The sequence below is a fragment of the Balaenoptera musculus genome, chromosome 1, assembly GCF_009873245.2.
Source record: "Balaenoptera musculus isolate JJ_BM4_2016_0621 chromosome 1, mBalMus1.pri.v3, whole genome shotgun sequence".
In the NCBI taxonomy this organism is placed as follows: Eukaryota; Metazoa; Chordata; class Mammalia; order Artiodactyla; family Balaenopteridae; genus Balaenoptera; species Balaenoptera musculus.
In genome coordinates this window covers 44,450,783-44,476,697 of record NC_045785.1, presented here as the reverse complement: position 1 = coordinate 44,476,697, position 25,915 = coordinate 44,450,783, and the positions used below count along the sequence as shown (strand labels likewise).

At 58.1% G+C, this 25,915-nt stretch overlaps 1 protein-coding gene across 4 annotated transcripts in view; it reads right to left on the bottom strand.

Annotated features, from left to right (window-relative positions):
• PODN (podocan) overlaps positions 1-24,616 on the bottom strand; it is a 49,270-nt gene extending 24,654 nt beyond the window's left edge. The window contains exons 1-11 of one of the 4 annotated variants that reach the window (XM_036830396.1): positions 24,380-24,613; positions 17,495-17,811; positions 16,023-16,116; positions 14,624-14,688; positions 12,878-12,987; positions 11,573-11,729; positions 11,152-11,267; positions 9,935-10,592; positions 6,687-6,835; positions 5,359-5,568; positions 1,821-2,751 (exon numbers count right to left, since the gene is read on the bottom strand). In XM_036830396.1, the coding sequence (XP_036686291.1) occupies positions 5,385-5,568; positions 6,687-6,835; positions 9,935-10,592; positions 11,152-11,267; positions 11,573-11,729; positions 12,878-12,987; positions 14,624-14,688; positions 16,023-16,116; positions 17,495-17,806 (1,845 nt within the window). In that variant the 5' untranslated portion in view covers positions 17,807-17,811; positions 24,380-24,613 and the 3' untranslated portion in view covers positions 1,821-2,751; positions 5,359-5,384. Of the gene's footprint in view, positions 1-1,820; positions 2,752-5,358; positions 5,569-6,686; positions 6,836-9,934; positions 10,593-11,151; positions 11,268-11,572; positions 11,730-12,877; positions 12,988-14,623; positions 14,689-16,022; positions 16,117-17,494; positions 17,827-24,379 lie in introns of those variants that run through there. The other 3 variants (XM_036830404.1, XM_036830421.1, XM_036830413.1) reach the window with 3 other exon arrangements.
• Between the last annotated feature and the right edge of the window lie 1,299 nt (positions 24,617-25,915).

The window sequence follows — 25,915 nt, the reverse complement described above, 5'->3', positions numbered from 1 at the left end:
CCACAGGGCCCTTAGAAACACCAGGGCTAGACTCCCACTGAACAGGTGGGCTGGCCGGGACTGGGGAGGCAGGCTCACCTGGGATGCTTTAGTCAAGCTACCCATGTGGCCCTGGGGTCAGCGCTCCCCCAAAGCCCGTGTGATGAAGTGGAGTTACATTTTCTATTCCCTTCTGTGTTTGCAAATTCAGTGATGACTAAATAAAGGTATTTTGTTTTTCAATCTTGTGGGCCTAGCGACCATACTCTGGCCAGCATTTCTTTATTGGGCTAATACAGGCAGTCAAAGAGCAGACTGGCCTGTCTGGGCAGCCAGAGTACAGACAGGGCTGTCCAGGGAGCCAGAATGTCAACAGCCTTGTCCGTGTAGCTGGAGTGTAGACAGCTCTGCCTGGGCAGCCAGCATGCAAATGAGCCCATCCTGGTGGCTGGAGTGGGGACAGGCCTGCCTGGGCCGTCACATTCAGGAGGTAGAGTGCAAACCAGGCTGCCCAGGGGCCTGTCTGGACGGCCACAGTGTGGACAGACCACTCTGCCCGCAGCCTGGGCTCTGCTCTGCAGGCAGGGCCCTGAGGTCAGTCCTCACAAAAGAAACACATTTCCTCAGCCAGCCTGGCTCCTTTCAGTGAATGCTTTGCTTTAAGGAGGGGATGTGCCCAAGAAGTTTCCAGACTCTCCCTCCGTCGTTCTCCTCAGCCCCATGGTGCCTCCAGGAGGCTCGCAGGGGACACAGAAGAGCCCTGGCCACACAGCCTGCTCTGGATGTACTCTGGGGAGAAGATGCAGCCCCAGGGTCTTGCACTGTGGAGCCCTGGAGACACTGAAGCTGGGCGAGGGGAGGAGCCCTCCAGGGTCACTCTGAGAATCAGGAGGGTACCTGCCTCCCAGCCCCCACTCCTAAACTACTTCCCTCCTCCTCCCAGGGCCATAGTCTGAGGAGCCCAGGAAGGGCCCCCGGCTCCCCCTCCCACTGCAGGGCTGAGGGCTGTAGTATCCACCATGGGAGCATCTTTCCTTCCTTAAGGCCCAATCACCTAGGAGAGGTCAGATGTCAAGCTATCCTAACTCCCCACATGGTGTGGCCTGGCTTATTGGCCCCTTCCCTGTGTCACATCTCTAAGGGCCTTGGAGCAATGGTATCTGCTCCACACAAGGCAGGAACCTGCTCTTTCCTGGGCTTGACAGGAGCATGCTTACACACCTGCAGTAGTGAGGGGCCACTACTTGCTGGGCATCTCATCCACTGTGGGGCAGCTCTGCCCGTCAGAGGTTCTTCTTTGCCCTAAGCCGGGTACTGCCTTCTGGTCCAGCTCTGGCCCTGCTGGTGGTGGTGGTGCACTGGGCATGTCTGCAACCTCTTCCCTGGGCAGGTCTGCAGAGACCAGAGCCCCAGCTCCCAGGCCTGCCTCCAGCCCCTTTCCCACTCCAGCATCCTCTATAGGACAGACCCCATCAGGAATGCCCACTCAGTGCACAGGAGCCCTGAGCAGCCTGAAGCCGGCAGGTCCTTTGCTTGGATGCTCAGACCCTGGGAGTGCAGAGTGAGCTCACGGCCTAGTGTGGTGGTCCCAACCTGCTGACCTCCACCCAGCTGAGGGGCTGCACCTGCCTCCAGGCCGCCTTACCTGCAACTAAACCCTGTGTCCCTGGACCTCTGCCTGTGTGATTACTTTGTGGGCCCCAAGACCTGAACTCTGCACTGACTCCTGCTGGTCCAGAAGGTGCTGAGGTGCTTGGATCCTGCCCACCCGGCCAGGCATGAGCCCAGCACCTGGCAGGAAGCACACATAGACACGGCCACAGGCTGCCAGACTGGGGTAATGCTTTTATATTAGTTTTTCTGTAACAAGAAAAATCTGCTTTGAAGTTTTTATCATTTTTTTTTTTCCTTAAAAAAGAATAAAAAAAACCAAAGGCACCCAGAACTCCCCTCAGGCCCAAAGAATAAAAAAGTTCTCTCATCGGTGCAGCTGGGCCCTTCGCTCTTGTTCTGCCCAGCCCCATGGCCTCCGCCTAGTTCCAGCCCAAGGGCCCTAGCGGCCCCAGACCTTCCCTCTGGCCTCAGGGGGGCTGGCCCATCAAAGATGTGCCTGCAGCCGGCCAGGGCCTGGCGGGGAGTGCCGGCCCCAGTGGTGGGGAGCAGGGTGGGCGGGCCAGGGCAGCAGTCCTGAAGGTTCCTGTCCCCAAATGCAGGGAGAGGAACAAAAGCCAGCTTTTGTGAATTCCAGAGGGTGCAGGCACCTGGCCGCAGAGAGGATGGAGGTAACTCTGTATCTTCCGCAAGGGACAGACGGACGGGCAGACAGTCAGACAGCAAGCTGCTCTGGCCATTTCTGGCTGGGGCAAGAGCTCTTGGCGGCATAGGCCAAGGAGGGCTGTTGGCATGTGACTCGTGTATGTGTGTGTATGTACATGTGTGTCCACGGGGCAGGGAACAGGCACCCATGAGTGCCAGGGCAGGTCAGACCCTTCATCGAGTCTGCAGGACTCAGGGGGTGATGGCGGTGTCGGGTGTGGGGCGAGTGGGGCATTTGGAGGATGATGTGCAGCCGTGTGGTGTGTGTGGTGTGTGTGGGTGTGGTGTCTGCATGTGTCTGGCTGCGGGAAGGGGTGGGTGTGGGAGACTGGGTCCAGCCTGTGTGCGGAGCGGGGGCCCGGCAGGTGCTGTGCTGGGTGTGTCTGTGAGAGAGGCAGAGTGGGGACGCACAAGGCTCAGGCACGTGCTGCAGAAAGGCTCCAGCGGTCCGTCATCCTGCAGAACATGCGGGAGAGTCAGGGGAGGCCAGGGCAGACCCGCCAACCACGACCAGCCTGGGACAGGTAGATTAGAGCTGGGGGCTCTGGGAGGGTCAGGCAACTGCAGGCCTGAGGGGGAGGTGCCCCAGGGGTCCAGAGCCAGCGGGTCACCCACTAGGAGGTGCTCCTGGGGCGCCTGGTGTGGACTGGAGGGACTTCGGATCTCTCTGGCCTTTCCCAGGGCCTCTCCTAGGGTCCCGCTCAGCACACCTGACCGCGGCCAATGTCCTCTAGAGGGGGCAGATCTTCTCCGCCCCAGGACCCAGGGTACCCCTCGTGAGGGCCACAGCATCCTCACTGAATGGCCAGTCCCCCAGTCGCTGACCCCTGGCTCTGCCTGAGGACAATGCGTGGAGAGAAGGGGCTCCAGCTTCATGGCCCAGGGCCCCAGGAGTCAAGTAAGATGACTCCCGAGCACTGCCTCTGGGCCTGCCCTCCACGCTTGGATAGCCAGCCCAGCACACTGCTCTCTCTGTCATCAGCTGGACCCCTTTCCCCACCTCCCTCTGTCATCCACCCACGGTATCCTCAACCCCCCTCAGGCCTCTCTCTGACCCAGGCCCCACTTCAGTTCAGCATCCGAACAGTGGCCCAGTGGCCTCCTCCCATGGCCACACCCTGGCCCCAGGACCCCCAGCTCGGCTCACTCTGATTCTCCCTCCTGACCACACCTCTCCTCCTGTCTACTCGCCACCACTGTGCCCACTCTCCTACATCCCCCCCAGGAGACCAGCCCTTCCTGTCTGCACCCTCTTCCCTTCCCAGCCTGACCCCCAGCCTCCGCGAGGCAGCCATTCTCTTGCCAGTACCCTCAGTTTCCTTGTTCCTTGCCCTCCTGTCCCACACACCTGGCCAAAACCCCAGGCATGGATGGATCCAACTGGTCATCGTCTCCACACCCACCCCCGTCTGCTGAGCACCTCCTGCTGCACAGAGAGGTGTGTGCATCAGGCAGGTGTGACTTCACATCCAGCTACCAAGCCACTAATCTGCGTGTAACTGCAGCCACTCGGTCCTCCGTCCTGCTGCCACAGTGAAAGGAGCGCTGACCCTCCCGCCCAAGCCAGTCCTTCCTCCTGTTTCCACAGGGATGGCTACACCCAGCTCTCTTCTCTTATATTTTTAACTCCCCCCTCCACACTGCCCCTCCCCATCAGCCCTCAAGCCAGCTCTATCCCTTAAAAAAGGCATAATGTGAACAGAGCCCTGCCTGAACTTCACGCCCCCTTTCCCACCACCACCCTCTTTCATCTCTTCACAGTCAAACTTCTTAGAATTGTCTACACTCCCTGAACCCTCGCCTTTCCAGCCGCTTTCTCCACCCTCTTTGCCCCTGAAGCCGCTCCCCACAAGGTCCTGGTGACCTCCTTGTGGATAAATCCGGTGAGTCCGTGGCCATGCTCGGCTCCATCAGTCTGTCAGAAGCACGGCTGATTCCCTCTACTTCCAGAGAAGCCTGTGCATGGAGGCATAATGGGCATGCACATGTATGTGTGTGTGCATACATGCACACAGGGCACGTGTGCCTGGGGAGGCATGTGCGCATGTACTCGCATGCACACATGTGCATGCAATGGTGCACCTGTCCTGCATCTGTGAATGTGTGATGGAGTATATGTGTGTCTGTGTGTGCACATGTGTGGTGTGTGTTTGAGTGTGTGCTTTGTGCATGTGTGTACATGTTTAGACATGGGCGTGAGCGTGGGTACATGTGGGTTGGTGTGCTGTGTGCATGTGCAGTTGTTTGTGTTGCATGCGTGTGTAATCACCCTCTGTTCTGGGCTGTCTGCATTTCTCCTGTCTCGGTGCCCCGGTGCTCTGTCCCAGCTCCTTCCGCCGTTCCCCTCCGGCTGGCCATGCTCGTGCTCTCTCTCTCTCTCTCCCCCAAGGCGAGCTCCCCCAGCCTCCTGTGGCTTCAGTGACTGTTTCAAGGCTGATGATGCCTGGACCCCCATCTCCAGCCCAGACCTCGCTCCTGAGCCCCAGACCCACATATCCAGCCCACCCTGCGCAGCTCCTCCAGTGCCCTCCAAACTCATCATTCCCCTCCAAACTCATCATTCCCCCCACCAAACCTGCTCCTCCTAGTACTATCGTCCACCTGGAATTCCAAGCTAGAACTGGCATCTTGTCTTCTCCCTCACCCCATGTCCAGCAGGACTACCTGGGCTTCTCAAGTGTGCACCCCCAGACTCTGTTCAGGCCCATCTGCTTGTCTGCATCCTCAATGCCCGCCCCCAGCATCTCTGGCTTGGATACAGCAGTAGCCTCCTCCCGGGTCCCCACATTCGTTCCCTGCTTCCACCATCCCAGCCCCTGTGCGGGTCCCATCAGGGATGCATCACCCTGCATGGAGGCCCCCGGCACCGGCCGGCCTCCCACAGGTGCACTGTCATACCCGACCTCTCACTCAGGGCCTGAGCATACCAAGTGCTCTAACAGATTTGCAAAATGAATGATGAAGCAGGGGACAGAGGGTGAAGAAAGGACAGAAAGACCTAGACCAGGGTCAGGGGCAGGAAACTGGTGAAGCAGGTTAGCGCACCCCGCACAGACCACCTACCTACATCAGATCCGGTTACCCTGTCACTACCACCTTTCCTCTTCCTCCTCGTCCTCCTCGTCCTTCTCCTCCTCCTCTTCCTCTTCCAACCGGCCCCGGTCCTTGGAAACGTCACCATACTCATGGTTGCCTTCTATGTCCAAGACCTGCAGGTGCTTCAGCCTCCGGAAGGCACTTTCCACCACAGAGCCCACGGCCAGCTTGTTAAACCTGTGCAGGCCACCCACGTGGGGTCAGCGCCAGGGCCTGACCGCGCCCCACACTGACCCAGCCCAGAAGCGGAGCGGAGGGGATGGGCCCTCCAGGAAGACGCGCGGCAAACACAAAACGAGGCGGCTCAGGAGCATGGGTGTCGCAGGGAGCTCAAGCTGTTCAACGTGGCTGCTGCTGGGGGGTAGGGGTGACCCAGGGCAGCGGAGGGAAGGCCTCCCCCATCTGTGCTCTCACTATGATTTGGGGGGGGGCAGACACAGACGCCTTCTCTCTGCCTGCCCTTTGGCATTAACCTCTAGGCCTGAGGCTCCTGTGCTGCCAGCCTGGAGTCACCTTGGTGCCAGGTGTGGAGGGGCACACAGACAAGGCCAGGGCCAAGCTGGGCCAGGGACACACTTGGGTTTGGGAAGGGGGAGGCTGGGCTCTGATCTCAGGCCCCCTCAACTCTCTGCACCTCAGTCTCCTGCAGGAGCCGAGAGGCACAGGTCACACTGCACCCCGATGTCACCCAGCCTGGGTCACAAAGCCCCTGGGAGTGCACATACTGCCTTACTCTGATCTGTCTCCTTCTCTCTGACTTGGGGGGTGGGGATGGTGGGAAGAACCACCCTGGCTCTACTGTATGGAAGCTCCTTGGGTAGCTGGGTCCCCTGAATCATTCTAAACCCCTAGAACCCAGCGAGGACCTGAACATCTGCTGTCCTGGATCTGAGGCCCAGGCCCAGCCTGGCCAGCTGTGAACACATTGATCATCTGTGCTCTCTGGGCCTCAGCCTTCCCAGCTGTAAATTGGGAAGATGCTTTCTGTGGTCCCTTCCTGCCACAGGAACATCAATAACACCCACATGCTCTGCTTTTTAAATCTTCCAAAGCCCTCTCACAAACCCATGAACCTCACGAGGCCTGGCCAGGAATGTCCCCACCCTTGAGCGCTGAGGAAACAGGGGCTCAGTGGGGTTCTGTGATGTATCCAGGGTCACACAGCTGGTCAGCAGGAAAGCTAGGCTTCAAATACTGACCTCTACCTGCAAGTGGTTCCCATGTGCCCTGACTATCCTGCTGGAGCCGGGCCAGTCCCCAGAGGGGCACGTGCAGGGCCCCAGAGGACCTCCTACCTGAGAAAGATCCCTTTGAGGTTGGGTGTGGAGTCAAAGGCATTGGCGGGCACAGTACTAATCTTGTTGTTCTGCAGGTACAGGTACTCGAGCGACTCGGGGAGCCTCTCGGGGATATCCGTGAGCTGATTCCCGGCGATGTCGAGCAGCTGCAGGGGTGACCAGGGGAGCCAAAGCACTTAACAGCATGCCAAGCTCCCACCAACCCCAGAGCCTATCTAAATCTCATAACCCTGTGAGGTGGGGTCTATAATTATTCCCATTTCCAGATGGGGAAACAGAGGCTTAGAGAGGTTCAGAGATCTATCCCAGGCCATACAGCCTGTATGGGCTGGAAGCCGGTGCGCCTGACTCCGAACCCTTGTTCTAATTGATGTACATCCTACTCCGCTCCTTCTGCCTTCCCACAGGAATTCACGGCCAAGATGTCTAGGTGTCAAAGTCTTCCCTCCTTAACACACCTGTCACCACCATCAGACTAAAGACCCCAGAAGGGCAGGGTCTAGGGGTCCTCCAGTCTTTAAATCTCACATCAGTGGTGTCAGATGAGGGTGGAGATGGGGCTGCTCATTCGTGGATCTCAGGGCCATGTGGACAGGGGCCAGGGGCAAGGGTTCAAAGCCCACAGTGACCCTGGCATGGCAGCCAGGCCCCAGGCTGGCCAGTCTCAGAGTCACCACAGGCCTAGAGTCCAGGAAGCAGGTGGCCAGGAAAATGGGGTAGTTTTCCCAGGGAGAAGGACGCACCTGCATCAGGCAGGAGACCCGGATGTGCCCGGGCCCGACTCACTGCCTGCCCCTCGGGCTGTCAGCACCCTTGCCCCGACACACACCTGTGCAGCCACAGGTGGGCTTCCATCATCTCTAAGCTCCCTCCTCACCCTGATGGGCTGGGGCTCAGGGCCAGGAAACTGGGGGCCATGAATCCAGATGCAAGATTCAAGGGGGGAACTCGCTTCAGTCACCTGAGGGAGCCTCCTTGTCACCTCCCCTACCCAGCAGGGCTCCCTGCTCCCCACTGGGTTCCTTCCACATGGTTCCAGCACTTCCTCATTCATTCCAAACATCCTCAGTGCCTGCCCATGGGCACTGGGGACATGGAATCCACTGAGACGCTGTCTCTGTGCTCAGGAAGCCAGGCTGGCAGGGGAGATGGACGCAACAATCTGACAATAGCAGCAGTGGAACTGGGCTGTGATAAGGGAGCCTGGGGGAGGGGCCCGATCCAGCCTCGGGTCGAGGGAATAGACGGCAGCCAGCGTAGGTGGGGGCTCTGAAGCAACAAGAGCAGCTGCTTGTAGAAAGATCCAACAGTGAGAGGAAGAACCCCCTCCACCAGACACCCCATCCCCGACTGGACTCACCCAGGCAGGCATCTAACATGCCCATCACCGGTGGCTTCCTGGAGGAGGTGACACTTTAGCTGACTCCTAGGTATATTATAAGCTCTAGGAGGGTAGTGACCCTGGATCTGTTTTATTTCCCTCTGGGTCCTCAGCTCTAGAGCTGTGTCTGCACATGGTGAGGCTCGGTACAGGCTTGTGGAATGAATGAATGAGTAGGTGCCACCAGGGTGGAGAAGGTGCTTCCAGCAGAGGGGACAGTATGAGCAAAGCCCAGTGCACCTGGGAAACTGAGACGCTAGGTTGGGAGCAGGGGCAGACTAGGCCTTGAAGGCTGTGGCAAGGGTGCTGGTCTGGGTTCTAAAGGCAGCGGGGAGACACAGAAGGGTCCTGGGTGGGAGTGTTAGGTGAGCATGTTTTTTTCAAGATACCCTCTGACTGCATGTGGAATCTAGGAGTGCAGAGCTCCTAGGAAGCTGGGGTCCAGGCAAGAAATGGGGAAGGCTTGACTTGGCGGTATGAGCAGTAGGGATGGAGAGAAGTGGAGAGATGGGGAGATGTGATGGTGGAGTTGGCAGGGTTTAGTGACAATGGGCGTTGGAGGGCAGACAGCGTGCAAAGGGGGTGTCAGGGCAGCATCCACATTTCCTGTGGACACCTGGGTGGATATTGCCCCCTTCAGCGAGTTAGAAAATGCAGCAGAAGGAGCAGGTGTGGAAGAGAGGATAATGGGGTTTGGGCCCCTTAAGAATACCCAAGAGAGACCGGCACAGGTGGTTGGATCCTGGTGTCTGGCACTCGGCCGGGCTGTCTGGGTTGGGAGAGACCCCAGCTGCTCCTGCAGGGCCAGCTGCCAACCCCCAACTCCACCCTCAGGGCTCTGCCCCACCTCCCAGCCTCCCACTCTCAGGGCCTCTCCCCTGTACTCCCCTCAGACATCCCCACCCTGACAGCTCCCCACACAAGCATGTACTATGCACCTATCACAGCGAGGGCCCTGGTCCAGCAGGAAACACAACAGACTAAAATGCCCGCCCCTTGTTCTAGCAGGAAGAGCAGACAACAAACAAGCAAACCGATGATCTGTTGTCAGAAGGGATGAGGGTTATGAAGAAAAACAAAGCAGAGAAAGGTGGCAGGCGGTGAAGGAAGACCTCCCAAGGAGCTTATATTTGAGCAGAGCCCTGAGGAAAAAGGAAGAGCAAGGCCTGGGGACATCTGGGAGAGAGGGGCCTGGTAAGGCAGCAGAGCCTCCCAGGTTTCTCTAATGAAGTTCCCTTTCCGCCCCTCATTGGGTCAGCAGGTTTCACTTGTAACCAAGGAGGCTCAGTTCACATGGCCAGATAGCCCTCCTGTCTCAGACTCTGGCCACGGGTGCCACGCCCACTGACCAGTCCCAGAAGCCTCAAGTACACCCCCCTAGACTCTGCAGACTGGTGAGGTCAGCACCCTTCACGGGCCTGCCGTCCTCCCCTGCCCCAAGCCCAGCCTTCTCCAGGCACCTATCCTTTGCCCACAGGTGGGTGAACTCCACTCTCCCATGCCACCTGAACTGTCCCTGCCCCCCAGTCCTCCTGAACAATGCCCAGTGACCCCCGCACCTGCAGCCATGACCTCCCCTTATCCCCACAGGGCTCCTCAAGCTTGTCTCTGCAGGTGGTGAGTTCTGCCTAGCCATGCCAGCTGAGCTCTGACCTGCGCGCCTGTACCACGAGCCCGCCATACCCTGGGTATGGCCCAGACCCCCTACCCTAAGGCCCAGCCTGCCCAGCGGGTACCTCCCTCACGGCCCAGCCCTCCTGCCCACCCCTCACCTGGGCCCAGCAGATGGGTGGGCTAAGGGCAGCCAGACCAGTAGCCTCCCACACCGGCACGGCCCTGCCCCCGCCTCACCCCGCCCCCTCACCTGCAGACCAGCGAGGTCGGCCCAGGCACGGGGGGCCAGGGCCCGGCTGCGCAGCCTGTTGCCCGTGAGGTAGAGCTCCCGCAGCTGGGCCATGCCGGCCAGCGCCCCGCGCGCCAGGGCGGCCAGCTCATTGCGCTTGATCTTCAGCACGTGCACGTTGCGCGGCAGCCCGGGCGGTAGCGTGCGCAGCCGGTTGCCTGACAGGTCCAGGGAGCGCAGCAGGCGCAGCTTGCGGAAGGCATCGCGGTGCACCTTCGGGCTGGTGATGCGGTTGTAGCTGAGGTTGAGCTCCTCCAGGAAGTAGGTGGTGGCAAAGTCGTCGCGGCCGATGCCGGTGATCTGGTTGTGCAGGATCATGAGGGTGCGCACGCGGCGGGGCAGGCCGCTGGGCACGCGCTCCAGCGCGTTGTTGTACAGGTGCACCGTGTGCAGCCGTTTGAGGCCCTGGAAGGCCCGCGGGTGGATGCCCTGCGCGCGCAGCTGGTTGCTGTGCAGCAGCAGGTACTCGAGGCTGCGGATGGGGGTCAGCACGTCTGCGTCCACGCTCCGGATGGCGTTCTTCTCCAGGTGCAGCAGCACCAGGCTGCGCGGCAGCCCAGCCGGGACCCGCGACAGGTTGTTGCTGGACAGATCCAGGTACTCCAGGCTGGAGAGCTTCCTGGAGGGAGGCGGGGCATCAGGCCAGTGGGCAGGAGCCCACACGGCACTTGTTTCCAACATTATTCCCAAGGGAGGTGTGGCGGGGGACCTGCCTCTAACTCATCCCAGCTCTGCCTCTAGCTGACGGGGGACCTCAATCCTCTCCGAGGCTCTCACTGGTTTGATTCAATGATATATTGGTATAGGAAGGATCTAGCATGGTTTCTGACACATATGAGTTTATTTGAAGACTAATTGTTTAACTAACGCCTTTTGTCCTTTTAGGCTACCCAGGCCCTAAAAACTGAAAATAGATTTGCTTTCAACAAGAATGTTTGAGTTTCTATTTTGTACGAAGAAGACAGCCTCTGCAAACATTTCCTTGCCTTACTAGAATTTTGGCAGGCCTTACATATCACTATTCTTAGGGACAGAAACGTCAGTAAAGGCAAAAGTCTCAAAGTTCCCTCTCTGTGGAAACTGGCCAGGGGCAGGTGGGCAAGGGCCTGGCCATGTGAGCCCTGGGAAGGGCTTCCCTGGGTGCCGAGCTCACACTGAGGGCCCAGGTAGGGGCTCACCAGAAGGTCTCGTTGTCCAGGCCCTTATCAGTCAGGTAGTTGTTCTGCAGGTACAGCTCACGCAGGTTGCTCAGCTCACTGAAGGCCCCTGGTGGGATCTTCTCCAGCTTGTTGTTCTGAGAGGTGGGATGGTAGGGAGGGGTGCATGAGGGACGGCCAAGGGGCAAGGGCAGAGCCTTGGGACGAGGTGTGGAGAGGGGTCTGGCGGAGCCACGGGGAGGGGCCCAGGCCTAAAGTACTCCATGTGGGGCTGACAGCCAGGTGCCCGGGTTTCTGCTTGTTTCTCCTCAGCAGACGCTGTGCCCGCTGGCACGTGCTCAAGGCCCCCACAGCCTTACTGCTGTGCCCATGTGGGACTGGGCTCTTCCCCTGCTGTGGGTCCCTGCTCTGGCAGTGCTCCTCCCTGCCCTCTCCCTCCCACCTTGAGGTGCAGCTTGTAGAGGGCAGGTGGCAGGTGCTTGGGCACGTGGCGCAGGAAGTTGCTGGACAGGATGAGGATCTCCACGTTGCTGGAGCCATTGAACATGTTGTCCGGCAGCCCAGCATCCGCCAGCTTGTTGTTGTGCAGGTACACAGACCTAGGGGATGAGGCACAGGTGCTCAGCCACCCAGGCCTCCCAGCCCTGGCACCATCTCACCTGGGGAGGCTCCAGACCTTGCTCAGTTTGGGCCTGGGGCCCAGGGCACCCTCCTCCCGTCTCAAGAATCTCAGACCTCGCCAAATCCAGTCCCCCCTACATAGCCGAGGGGACCAAGGACCCACCCCACAAGTCAGTAGAAGAAACAGGATTTCCTGACCCCAAGTCCCTGCTCCTCCATATCCTTCAAGGTTCTCAGTTGTTCCCCTAGTGTTGCAGCCCTGGAGTCCCTGCCTGTCGGCTTTACACAGCTGGCTCTGAGTTCTGTGGACTTCCTGAGAACGGTCCTATCCTTATCACCTCTTTGTCCCTAGTGCCCAGCACAGGATCCTGGCTCAGAGGAGGTGACCCCTCATTCATTCAGCAAATATACAATGAGTGCCTCCAGATGACAAGACTGTTCTAGATCCTAAAGATATAGCAGTGGACAGAACCAACAAGCCCCTGCCCTCATGGAGCCACCATACTACAAGGAGAGAAGATAAGGAACAAGAGAAATCCATAGGCAATATAGTTCATTCTTGCTGTGTGGCCTCTCTTGGGCCTCAGCCTTTTCATCTGTGGGAAGGGGCCATGCACAGCAACTCTGGCTCCTCCAGGGAATGGAGAGAATCGAGGTGACAGATTCAGGGACAGAGTGGCACCGGAGGTTGTCGGCACCTTCCCTCCCCAGCACCACCCTGCGCTGCTCACACACCTGTGCTGGGGGCCCTCACTCCTCCCAAAGCAGCTCTCAGCGAGGGATGGCTCTGTCTGTTGAAAGATGCTCCCTTCCCCCCGGGGGCTGGGGAAGGAGGGAAACACCCTCACTCGGCTCCCCGCAATTCCCCAGACACCACCCTCTGTCCTCGCCTCCTGTACTGATTCCTCCTCATCTTTTAGGGGTCAGTCTTCCAGATCCTGTGCCCCTGCAGCCCTGGGCGTCTGTCACCGCAGCCCTGAGCATGGGGCATCATGCCTGCTCTGCACAGCATGCCCCTCCTCCAGGGCCTGTCTGGGCCCCTGGGCCCCACTCAGGGCTGGCAGCCTCTGCCTCAGCTCCTCCCCTTTCTCCAGCCTAAGCCCAGGGCCCCCCTCTGACCTCTGACCTCAAGTTTGGCTTCTGGCCAAAGGTGAGCCCGTAGATCTTGGTGAGATAGTTGGCGGCAAAGTCCACACTGATCAGGGCGTTTGGCAGGAACCGGGGTGCCAAGGTCAGCTGGAAAGGGAAGAGTTGGGTAGAAGGACCAGTGGCAGGTCAGAGGCTGCCGCTGAGTTACGCTACCTGCTGCTCCTCTGAGCCGCTTCAATTCGTCTCCTCCCTGCAACCAGAGCCATCTTTCTAAAATCCCCAATAACACGAAATCAGAAACTCTACAGCTCCCCATAGTCCTGAGCTTGGCATTCAAAGCTCTCCAGCCCGTCCCCTGCCCTGCCTGTTCTCCTGGTCTCTCCCCTCATTGCCCCCCGACACTGGCCCTCTGTGCAGCCACAGTGAGCACCCACACTTCCCCAGACCCGGCTCATAGTGTCTACCCTTCATTCATTCAGTAGTAGTCCCTGAGTCTGCAATATTCCAGGCACAGTTCCAGGCACTGGACGTGTCCTAGGGAACAAGATACAGAGATACCTGCTTCCACCTCCACCACCAAAGCTTACATCCTAGTAAATAAACAGGAATAAAAGTATCTGAGAGTGATCACTGCTCTGCAGGGAATTCAAACAGACTGATGACAGAGAACGACTGGGTTGGGTGCTTGGAGAACAGGTAACACTTAAGGCATGACAGCACCCTAAATGCTGTCTGCGGGGAGAGCACCCACACAGCAGGGGCAGCGAGCAGAGGCCCTGTGTGTGGGGTCTGCCAGGCCTGGGGGTGAAGCGGAGTGTGAGGGGGCCAGTGGGGAGATAAGAGAGGCAGGCGGGCCTCTCACAGATCTGCGGGCCTTGGGGACACATGTGGGTTTCTTCCTGGGCCGAGGGTGAAGCCACAGGAGGGTTTTAAGTGGGGAGGGGAGATGGAGAGGTAGAAGTGAGGCACGATTTTGTAAAGCCCCTCTGGCTGCTCTGAGGAGAAGGGGCAGCAAACGAGGAGGCAGGGGCTCCACGTCTGTGTCCCGCTGTGGGATGGCGGTCCTGGGCTGGTGGGTGGGGGAAGCTGAGGGCCTGCAGTGGGACCACACTTGAGTGAGCAAAGCACTCCTGGATTTGTGGCTCTGACCAGTGGTGTCGCAGGTAGTTGGAGATGCCCTTTCCAGAGGTGGGGAGACAACGGGATGACTGGGGTTTGGGGGCTGTGGCAGGAAGCACCAGTTCTACTTCTATTAAACATCTGGGGGAGATGCTGAGGAGGCAGGTGGACCTTTGAGTCTCAAGTGGGAGTAGGGGAAAGGCTGGAGACCGCCTCTGGACGTGGCCATGATGTAGATGGGTGTTACAGACCAGGGAGGAGAGACAGTCTCCTTGAGAGTTCAGAGAGAGGGGGCCAGGACAGAGCCCTGGGGCAGGCCAAATATCTTGAGGTTGAGTGCCTTTATGCCTTCACTCATGCTGTCCCTTCTACTGTGGTGCCCTCCCCCTTGAGGCCTCTGGCTGAAATCCTATTACGCTTCATGGCCCTTCAAATGCCATCTCCTCCAGGAAGCCCTCCAGCACCCCTTCCGCATGGGGATGAGCTCTCACCCCACTACGCCGACGTAGGTCTCAGCCTCTGCCATTACCTGACCGCTCTGAAGCCCTGGGTCTGGGCCATGTCTGAGCAGCAATAGGAACCCAGCAGCCAGCCCAGAAGAGGCCCTGGTGAAAGTTCCCTGAGCTTAGCCCCCCGACACCCTGCCCTGCTGCAGGCCCCTCACCTTGTTATTGGCCAGGTACAGGTAATTGAGGTTGGTCAGATGCTCAAATGCCTCCTCCGGGAGCCCTTCAAAGGACAGGCATCAGTCAGAGCCCTGGATGAAGGAGACGCTACAGGGGAGCACGTGAGCACTGACCGCCCCCGCACCCACCCCACTTGCCAGGACAGGGAGGTACTCCCTGGGGCAGGTGTGGCTCTGACCCCTTCCCAGCCCCTCCCAACAGGCCTGCCCAGCCCCTTTTCCTTCCCCTGGCTCTCAGGGGCCCAAGCTGAGAAGAGCAGATGGGAAGTGTCCACTGAGAAATGACTGATCCTTCACCTACTCAGGGCAGCCTGGGTGGGAATGGGCCCCCGTAAGGTCAGGCCACAGGGCAGAGGACCTGCCAGGAAGGAGTGCTCCCTGGGGGCAGCCCCAGAAGGGTCCTCTTCATACCCAGCCCCACAGCAGGGCAGGGCAGGGCGGTGGCCTCTGAGCTTCCACCCCACCTGGCCCTCCCCTGCCCCATCTGGCAGTTGCAGTGTCAGAACTGGGCTGTCACTGGGAGCCCGGCCAGGCTGGCCCTTCTCCAGTCCTGAAGTCGGCCTCTGACACTCGGTTCTGGGCTCCCAGACCCTCAGATGCTGGGACTCACCCAACTATCTAACTAGAGGGAACAGTTACATAAACTGTGCAGCATCCCTCCGCAGAATACGCTGTGTAAAATAATAGCCACGGAGAGTTTTTAGCAACATGAGATTTGCGGCTGAGCTAATTGCTAAGTGAAACAAAGCAGTTCTAATAGTTATAATATCCATACTATCAGTCCAGCTATGAATTTAAAAACACAAAGAAAAAGGACTGGACTGAATTCTGGTGATGGCTGTACAACATATGAACTTACTAAAACTCATCAAATTGTACCTTTAATTCGGGTAGACCTTATGGTATATAAATTATGCTTTTTCTTAAAATGGAAAGAAATATACCAAAATGTCAATAGTGACTAAATTCCAAGTGGCAGAATTATGAGTGGGTTTTTTCTATTCCATTTTATTTTCTATATTTCCAAATTTTCTACTATAATCAGAAACTATTTTCATCATCAGAAAAATAACTTTTTAAAATTTGAGGACTCTACACTCTTTGATTCTAAAGGCCTTCTGTGAACTGAAGAGTCTGTGACTCTTCAGGCCCTGGAATCTCAGTTGCTCTGAAGCCTCTCCCTTGATCGGACTCCCAGGTCTCAGAAACACCCAGTGGCGGCTGTTAGGCAACCACAGGGAGCCCCTGCCATGGGGCCCCAATGCCAGCCCAGCCTAGGCCTGCTCTTTCCCATATGCCAGGGTCTGCAGGGCGGGGCCCCATGGGCACCCAGTTCCCTGCCTGGGGTCCTGGTCCCCAGCTCTGGGTGATCCCTCACCTCGGGAAGTCAGGCGGTTGTTCTGGAGGTTCAGAGTCTCCAGCCGATTCAGCCGGGAGAGCTCCCTGGGGTAGATCTTCTCCAGCTGGTTGTTCTGGGGAGTAGGGGGATGGGGGCGGTGAGGAGGCAGCATGAGGTGGTGCCCAGGACTCCTGCCCCATTAGAGGCCTGCACTCACCCTCAGCCAGAGTCCCAGGAGCCAGTCCCTCTGTTGGGCACTTCCCTTGGGATTCTGCCCCTTGGTGGACAAACCCTGGGGACTGGCTCTGAAGCAGACCCAGATGTGGGCATTGCAGGCTCAGCGGTAACCACAACAGAGGTGTGGGTCCCCCTTCTAGGAGCACCGCGCACACGCACATGGGCATCCACAGACAGTTCAAACTTGGAATGTGATCTACCCTCCACACCTGCTCCCTGCATATTCCCACTTAGTGACAGGTGTCCCAGCCCATTCTCCCCTCCCCCAAGCCAGAAACCACTTTTAGTTCCCTTTCTATGCCCTGTAGACCCCACTTCCCTTGGGATGCTTTAAAACCTGGGTCAGGTACCACCTCCTCCAGAAGCCTTCCTGGGTTGGACCAGGGGGCTGGATTAGGAGCTGCCCTGGCTTCACAGCACTAGTCCTTCTATCTCTATTTGTTATCTCTACCTGTTTAGGTCTCTGCCTCCCTCACAGACTGTGAGAGCCTCAAGGGCAGGGCATGTTCGAGACCTCCCTACATGCCCAGCACCCCACATAGGAGCAGAGGCATACAGCAGGTACACAGGAGCTATTTGATGAATGAAGCAACAATAAGTGCTGCCCTCAGCTCGTCCCTTTCCCTCACAGGCTACCCCGGTCTTGGGCTCCCACCACTGGCCAGCCCAGACCCCACAGGGCTACGTGACCATGGGCCGGCCGGTCACTTTCCTTCACTGGGCCTGGTCTCCTCTGGAAATGGGTGCGACAGACCCTCCCTCTCTCACAGGGCTGCTGGGCCGCACGAGGGTGTCATGGGCGCACCAGCGCTCCCAGAGTCCCCGTCTGGAATGCCGTGTCCCACTTCTTGAGGTTCTAAAATCTAGCCTATGTCTCAGCTGGGGAGAGCATTCTGTCCCCTGAGCCCCCAGGGCGCCCCGGGGGGGTCTGCTTTGCTCTCACTTTCTTGGCCTGTAATGGAGTCTGAGGTGCCCTGTCTGTCCAGAGGGTCAGCTGCCGGGCAGGTCTGTGTCTGTTCTCAGGGCCTGACTCTGCTGACAGGGCCTCAGCCCAGACTCCTCCCGTGAGACAGAGCAGGTCATGAGGTCACTGTGCTCTGTGCCTGGGACGCGGGCCGGGTGGAGCCAGCCTCCTCGAGTCTGACCTGCCCTGCGTCTGGGGGATGGGGAGCCCCGGGCAAGAGCCGGGGCGGCGGCGGCGCGGATGGTTCTGGAGCGGGAGTCACCGTGTGGGGGGCGGGCCCTGGTGACCGCTGGCGCGGCGCCGGCCTCACCTGCAGGGACAGGTGGTTGGTGTGCTCAGGCAGGTCCCCCGGGAACTCGCGCAGGTCGATGCCGCCGCAGTCCACGACCCCCTCCTGGGAGCAGGCACAGTCTCGGGGGCAGTCGATGGTGGGCGGGCCGCGCCCCGGCTCCTCAGGGCTCAGGACCAGCACCGGCTCCTCCTCCACGAATTCATTCTCTTCAGGGCTCAGGCTGTGGGCTCCACTTCGGCCAGACACCGGGGCCCTCACGGCGAGCCCCGGTCCCAGCTGCAGCTGCAGCGGCAACAGCAGCAGGAGCAGCAGCGCCCTACTCCGGGCCATGGTGCCTGCAGGAGGGGTCAAGTCAGACCCACCTGGGCGCCAGGGCTGACTTAACCTGTCAGGTAGAGCAGGCAGGGGGCCAGGGCCCACGAAAGTCATAATGGGGCCCTCCAGGCCACAAGGCAGAGCCCACTCTGGACCCTGTCCTCAGCATGCATCTGACCTGCTGACTGCCGCCCTCCCCTCCCACCCACCCCCTCAGGGCTGCCCTCTGGAGGGGTCGGGGTGAAGTGAAGCCCTGTCCTTAGGCAGGTCTGCAAAGCCTCCCACAACCCTCACCGGGCCTGGCCTCACGGAATCTGTACCCCCATTTCACAGAAAGGAAAGCTGAGGCCCAGGAAGAACTGTGACTTGCAGGGCTTGGCCTGGACTTTGCTGAGCTCTCGCTGCCCTGGCACAGGCAGTGCTGAGGCCCTGTCCCTCCTCCAGCAGCCACAGGCCATGGTGGGCCAGCACCAGCAGGGTGCGTCCCAGCTCCTCAGCTTGCCATTCTAGGATCTTCAGGACGTGGCCCTACCTCTCTTCCAATTCCCCGCCTCACCTGCCCCGCTTACACAGGTCTGTTTAGTATAGTAGCTCCTCCCTCCAGGCCTTTGCATCTGCGTTCCTTCTGCCTAGAACACCCTCCCCCTTCCCTGCGCAATCAGCAACTTCTCCAAGAACCAACTCCAGTGTTAGATCCCCTGAGATAACTCTGAGATGTCCCAGGGCTCTGCATCACTTTGTTGCCCCAGGGCTTTGCATGAGTTCGGTTGGGTTTTGAATATGTGATGTTGTCTTTCTCCCACACAGGGCTGTGAGCCAGTCTCTGTCTCTGTGTGCCAGGCACAGAGTAGTCGTTAGTGAATGGAGCTGCTGCTGCTCCCAGAGCCCCCCAAGTCCTGTTCCTGTTTACACCCTCAGCTGCCCTCACCAGGGCCAGCTTTGCTCACGTGACCACTGCCACCTGCAAGAGACCACTCCCCAGCATGTTCCCTTGGGACAGCAGGGAGAGGGGGTATAGGGATGGCCTCAGGCCATTGAGGAAGATGCTGGGGTTTCATCCTCCAGGCAGCCATGGGCGTGGCTTGGCTCTGGGCTGGTCCCTGAAGCTCTCCTTACAGGGACTCACTTAGAAAACATGTCTGGGGTGTGGTAAGTTGTAACAGGTGGTAGCTCAGGTACACTGACTCTGGAGTCATACACACCCCAGTTCAAGTCCCCCTCTATCACTTAGTGGCTCTGACCTTGCTGAGCCTCAGTTTCCTCATCTTACAATGCAGATAATATATCTAACCTCAGAGCTCCAGGGAGGAGTCAGCAAGATAGCAGATGCAAAGCATCTAGCACCCATTAGGTGATGAGGCGCTGCTATCACTGCTGCAGTGATTATGAACGCAGGTACAAGACAAGCGTCCAGGCCTGGGGGCACCTGCCGCTGTCTGAGCCTCTCTCCCCACCGTTAGAGCAGGGATCACAACCCAGAGTGGTTAGAAGGGTCTGACGAGATGCTGGGCCTGGGAGGGTTGGGCACACTGGGAGCTTGATGATGACACTGACGTCTGGTTAAGAAAGCAGGCTCTGGAGCCAGAGAGCCGGGGCTTCGAGCTCGGCTCTGGCTCTTATCAGCCGTGTGACTTTGGGCAAGTTTTGCCACCCTCTAAACCTCACCTTCCTCACCCATCCATTGGGTGGCCACAGAGCTGTCCTACTGGGGATACTGTGAGAGTCAGTGGGATGCACGTACTGCACACAGTAAGTGCTCAATAAATGTTAGCTCTCTGCTAATTAGCTCTACCACTAATATCTGATCCATGGGCACTGTTCACATCCCAACCACACCACTCTCCGCTTCAGAAGCCCCTGCTCCTTCCCTTTCCCATGTAGCTCCTGATTGTGCTTTTCCGGTCCAGTCCCAGGCCCACCTCCTCCCAGATGTGGCCCTCCTCCTCCTAGCCTCCTGTGAATTCCTGCTGCCCTGTGACTGCTGTGGTATTTCAGATACTGCTTTGCCTTACTCGTTGGCTCAGCCAGCTCTCGAAGTTGAGGCCCCATCTGCCCCAGCCCTGTGCTGGGCATGGAAGATACAGGTAAAGTACACAAGGCCCCTGCCCTTTGTTGTCAGGAGGCAGCAGACCCCAGTACAATAACCACGGCCCACCAGACTGGATGAGCCCTGTAAAAGGGGCCCCAAGGTGCACGAGCCCCCAGAAAGAAAGCTGTGAGGAGAGAGAAGAGGGCTGGCAGCCTGGATTGCTTGACCCTATAGGTAGGTCCAGAAGGCCTAAGCAGACTTGGGCCCCAGCCACTGGCCCAGCAGAGCACCAGGGAGCCCAGCACACACAGCTCCCAGGCTCCATCGGCAGCAGTGAGCGATGCACGCTGCAGCCCGGCCCTGCCTGCCTTACTACACCCCTGCTGCTCCATGCCCTGACCAAATAGGCAATAAATCCTTGGCCAGTCTACAGACCATCATTCCCAGGGCACCTTATAACCCCCCAGCTAGGTCAACAGCCTCCAGTCCCTGGCGCCACCAGCATTACACCAGAGTCTCCCCACCCTGCCTGCCTGCCTGCCTGACCCCACTGCAGATCCAGACTCTGGGAGGCGGAGTATGGGCACAGGCCCAGGCCCCAGATTCAATCAGGGCAGGAGGCCAAGGAGAAGGATCCTCCCCACATACTCTGTACACTCACCTTCAGTTTCATATCTGTAAAGATCTCTAAACTGTATCTGTAAAAATATTTATATTAACATCATGAACCATATTGAAAATGTTATCCTCACCACTTTATAGATGAGGAGCTGAGGCCCAGTGGGATTGGCCAATGTAACACAGCTGTTAAGTGGCAAGGCTGAGCTCCCAGCCTGAGTCTTAACCACAAAGCCATGAGGCCCTTCCCTGGGCCAAGCACAGCTGGGCACCAAGGACCCAGACAGACAACTCAGGTATGTCTGCTATCCTTAAAAAGCTCACACCTGCACTGTCGGATGTGGTGGCCACATGTGGCTACTGAGCACTTGAAATGTGGCTACTCTAAATTGAGAGGTGCTATAAGTATAAAATGTAGTGTACATGGATTTCACACACTTAGTACAAAAAAAAGTAAAATATCTCATTAACATTAATGATATCTTATAAAATATCTCATTTATTTTTATAGTGATTACATGATAATATTTTGGATATTTTGAGTTAAATCATTAAAGTTTTGCCTGTTTCATTTTACTTTTTTAACGTAGCTTCTAGAAAATTTTACATTACACACTTGTGGCTTGCATTTGTGGTTCACATTATATTTCTAATGGTCAGCGGTGGTCTAGACATTATGTGTAAATTAAGTATTATAATCCCAGTGTCATCAGAGGTGTGATAGAGGGAATCTAGCATCCATAGGGACCCAGAGAAGGCCTAGGTGTGCCCGAGGCCTAAGTCTGCCGGATGCCAAGAAGACTTCCAAGAAAAAGTGATGCTTTATTTAGCCACGAAGGATGAATATCAGGCAAAAGGAAAAGGGTGATACAAGCAAGGGGGTCAGCATGTGCAAAGGCCCTGGGGCAAGAGAGCCCATGTTACCTCTACAAAGCTCACTAGAGTGTCTGGTGTGGTGTGTAGGGACTGGGAGAGATGCAAGTGGGCAGCGGCCACAGTCCAAGCCAAGAAAGAACTTGAAAGCCAGGTTAGGAAGACTGACCCTTATCGTAGGAGAAATGAGGAGCCATTGAAGGGCTGGAGTGTGGCATAGGCAGGTTTACGGAGGGACCAGTGGGGAGCTCTCAGAGGCTGTGCAGTGGTGTAGGCAAGGGATAATAAGCCTGGTCTGGGCAGAGGGAGGTGCTGGGCTGCAGGGATGGAGAGAAGGAGGTGGATTCAAGGGAGAGGGAGGAAGAACAGACAGGGCTTGGAGAGTGGTGGCCCCAGTGCCACGTCCCCCTCCTCCTAGCTTGGCCAGCCACCCTCAGGATGTTGGGATCCTGGGCAACTCCAGCTCCATCACCTAGTTTACTGTGTGACTTTGGCGACATCATTGACCCATCTGAGTCTCAATTTTTTTAGTTTCTCTAAGAATGTGGAGCAAGATAAGCCCCCAAAGCCCCTTCTTTGTGCCTAGCCATGTTGGAGCTGGGTGTGGAAGAACAGAGGAGAGAGCCTTCCTAGTCTCTGGAAGTCCCCAGAGTGAGGAATCCCCCTGGTGAACAACAGCAAATGCTGGGCGAGAAGGGCAGCTCAGTCCGTGGTGAGTTGTTCCAATCCTGACTGCTGTGTGAGCCTGGACAAGTCACTTCACTGCTCTGAGCCTCTGTTTACTAGTCTAGGCAATGGAGATGAGAGCTCCTCATGAGGTGTAAATGAAACGACGTGCCCAGCTGATGCTGGCACCCAGCAAGTGCAACATACTTGGGGTTACTCTTACTGAGGAAGTACCTGGGACCCACTATCACCTACCCATCCACTCACCCCAGGGAACCAAACCTTAAGGTCCTGAACTGCTTAAGTGGGGGATTAAGGCAGGACTAGAAGAAGGAAGGGGAAGGGAGATCCAAATCAGGAGGTAGATCCTCAAACCCCAGCACCACCTTCCTTATCCACTCAAATTTAGTAAAGATTTGCTGACCACCTGCTCTGTGCTGGGCCCTGAACAGCTGTTTCTTATTGACTATAACAGAAATCCCAAGACTAAGAGTTGGTTTTCCTATTTTGCAGATGAGGAAACTAAAGCACAAAGAGGCTCCCACTGCTGCCCATCCCCAGCAAGCTCCTACTCAAACGCTCCTGCCCTGGGAAGCTGCTCCTGCCCCCTTGGCGGGGTTAGGGAGTTCCTTGATGCTCCCACAGCACCCTTCAGGGCTCAGCTGAGCCTTCACTGACTCCCCAGGCAAGGAGCAGGTGCTCAGGAAATGTTTGCTGAATGAAGGAATGTATTTGTGGAAGGCAGAGTTGGAAAGAGCTACAGCATTATTATCTGGTCTGATTCCCTCAGTTTACTGATTAGTATTTTAAAGGCAAGGCCAGGATTAGAATTTGTGTCTTCTGACTCCTGCTCAGAGCCTTGAGCCGGTCTTGAAGACTGAGGAGGAGGAGTTCTCCAGGTGGAAAAAGGGGAGGAAAGGCACTCAGGGCAGAGGACAGGGCATGAGCAAAGGCACAGTATGGGGAGGGCAAAGAGGGAGCTATGTTTAAGGAAGGGTAACAGGGAAGGGAGGTCCAAGTCTACAAGGGCATCAGGCACTCTGCTAACGGGTTGATGGTAGGGAGCTATCAAGGGTTCTGAGCTCTTATGGTTGGAGCTCTTACGTAGGACTCTACCAGGCCTAAAGGTGCCACCATTAGTCACCCCTGTCCCAAGATTCAGTTAGAAGGGACAAAGTATGCTCCCACAAGATTTCATGAAAGCATTCATGTGAATCTGACATTTCTTAACTTGCACTCTAGTTTAGAATCGGCTGGGCCCGGGGCCCTAAAAGGGGACATGACCACCCAGGAGCTCCCGTGGTGCCTTGTGTAGCTGAGTCTACCACAGCTTCACCTTCCCCAGCCAGCCCGAAGTTGTAGGGCAGACGCTCAGGTTGCGTGACCCTCCGTCGTTCCGTGATGCCCTGCAAGCGCAGGGTGCGTATCCTTCTGCACCCCCCAGACCGGATCGGGAAGGTCAGTGCCGCACGCATGCACGCTTGTGTCTGCTCCTCTCCTGAAGTTCAGGCTGCACCTGCCTCCCACCCCCAGACTCGGCCCCAGCCCCGGGGGCCGCCAGGAGCTCGCCGACGCCCCCTCTTCCACCTGACGGCGCATCAGGTATTCTAACGCCACGATCTTATCCTCAGCCCAGGCCAGCCTGGTGGTTCAAAGACCCTCAGGCTGGGGGCTTTGGCCGCTTTCGCCGGGGGGCGCCGGCCTCGCCCCCCACCCCGCGCTCCGCGGCCACTCCCCTGCCCCCTCCTCAGTCCTGCTGTCCCAGCGGGGAGGCAGCCGGATAGACAGACAGACTGACACCAAGCCCCCAGCTGAGAGCTCTGGCTCAGCGATTGCGCGGCGCGGGGCCGGGGAGCCAAGCCAGGAGAAGGTCGGGAGGGGGACGCACGGGCTGTCCGCGCGCCCTGGGGGCAGATCTCTGTCCCTCTATAGGCCTCAGTTTCTCTGTCTGTAAAGAGGTCGAAGGGTGGGCTACCTGGGATGAGCTGACGTGGAAAGACACTGGTATACTCAGCGCCCAGGCGCTAAGTACAGGGGTCCTCGACCCTCCCCGGTTCCACCTGCCCCCCACATTCCCTGTTGCCTGCCCGTGTCCTTCCACTCCACCCCCCACCCCATCCGCCCTCAGATTCTTTCCAGATGTGCGCAGCGGGAGGGGCCGGGGCTGGGACCAGCCTCTGGCCGGAGAGGAGAACAGGCCCCTGCGGGATGGGGATCGCGGGGGGTCGCGCCCCCGAGGGAGAGCTCTCCGGCCGCGCCCTCCGTGTAGGGCTCCGACCGAGGGGGCGAGATGCGCGGCCCCGCCGGGCCAGCTGCTGGAGCCGTCGCACCAGGCGGGAAGTCCGAGTCCGCTGCCCAGCTCGGCCCGGCCCTCGGCCCACCCGGCCGCCCGAGCCTGGTACCTGCTGCGCCCCCGCGCCGCGCCGCGCCCCGCCGGCCGACCGCGCTCTCCCGAGTCTCGGCTGCGCTCCGCTGGCGCGGGCTCCTTCCATTCAAGTCCAGCCGTACGCTCTGCGACGCAAGTTTTGTTGTGGGTTTTCTCCTCCCCGCCTCTCCCCCGCCCCGCGCGCATCTGCTGGACGCCGGCCTCCTCCGGACACAGGCGTAGGGTCCCCGCAGGCGGGGGCAGGGGAGGGCCCGCCTCTCCCCGCGTTGGACTGGGCCGAGCCCCACTTCCCAGGGAGGCAGTGCCGCCGCACGGACCCCTCACCCGCTCTCCGCCCTGGCGGGGCCGCCTAATCCGCCCCCCACCCCGTCCCCCCGCCCCCGCTCCAGGAGACTGGGAAGGCGGGGTGTCTAGCCCGCAACGCTTCCTAGTTCCCAGCCTTCCCAAGTGGAACTGGACCCCCTCTAGGCCCCAGCACCTGAAAGGAGGGCCGGAGAGAGGGCGCCTTCCACCAAGTGCCTCGTAGCTCTTCCTTCCTCACGACAGAGGATTCTGCAACCGCTCCAGGCGCGAGTACCTTTCCATTCACTCTCCCACCCGGGGGTCCTGGGCCGTGGCTAACGGGGCCTCCAGCCAAGACCCTGCTGGGCCCCTTCCCGGAAAATTCCCCCCACGTCCACCTCGGCCCTGGGCCCACAGCCTGCCGAGCCTTGAAGGACGATAAATTGCGCTGGGAGTAGGGTGCATGCGGATCCCAGTCGCAGTTAGACTAGGGGGGTGACCCGTGAGCCCTCGCGGCACCATACTGCTCCCAGGAGCTGAGAACGTTTCCAAGTCAAGGAGCATTAACCACTAGCAGCTGAAGCAACACCGTTTGGCGCCAGGGTCTTTGGTGGTAGAACGCAGTCAGGCTGGGTTTAGGTGGTACTTGGCACCTCCACGGCCTAACAAGGCTCTCCCCCATACCTGCTCTGGCCTGTGGACAGAGCACCCCCAGCTACCTTACGTGGCTGCCCTCCTGCTGGAGAGGGAAAAGGATAAGGGACTGAAACTTGGGACTACTCGCTCAACTTAAATTGCCAGGGCCCTGAATGAATGAACAGCTGGTGTAAAGGCTCCAGACCTTTCACTGCTTCTGCTACCGGATCCTGATTGTACCACATGCATTACTCTCTAATCTTCACAACCCTGTAAGAGAAGAACTGCTGTTGCCTCTGTTCACAGGTAAGGAGACAGCCTTAGAAAGGATAAGTGACTGGGTAAAATGACCAAGTGTACTCTTCCCCACAGTCCAAGTTCTTTCCATGATGGAGACAGGCACGTAACTTGAGCAGCCAAGTGCCGAGCCTGGATTTGAACCCTGGACTGTCTGTTTCCATTACATCAGTAACTCAAGAACTCAAGAAGGGGAAAGGGAAATATTTTGCCTTCTTTGGCCTCAGATTCCAGCTTAAATTTATGAGAGTTGGTATGATTCACAGGATTGGACAGGAGCCAACACAGAGATGCATCTCATGTCTTCTCCTCAATTCTCCTTGAACCTAGATTCAAG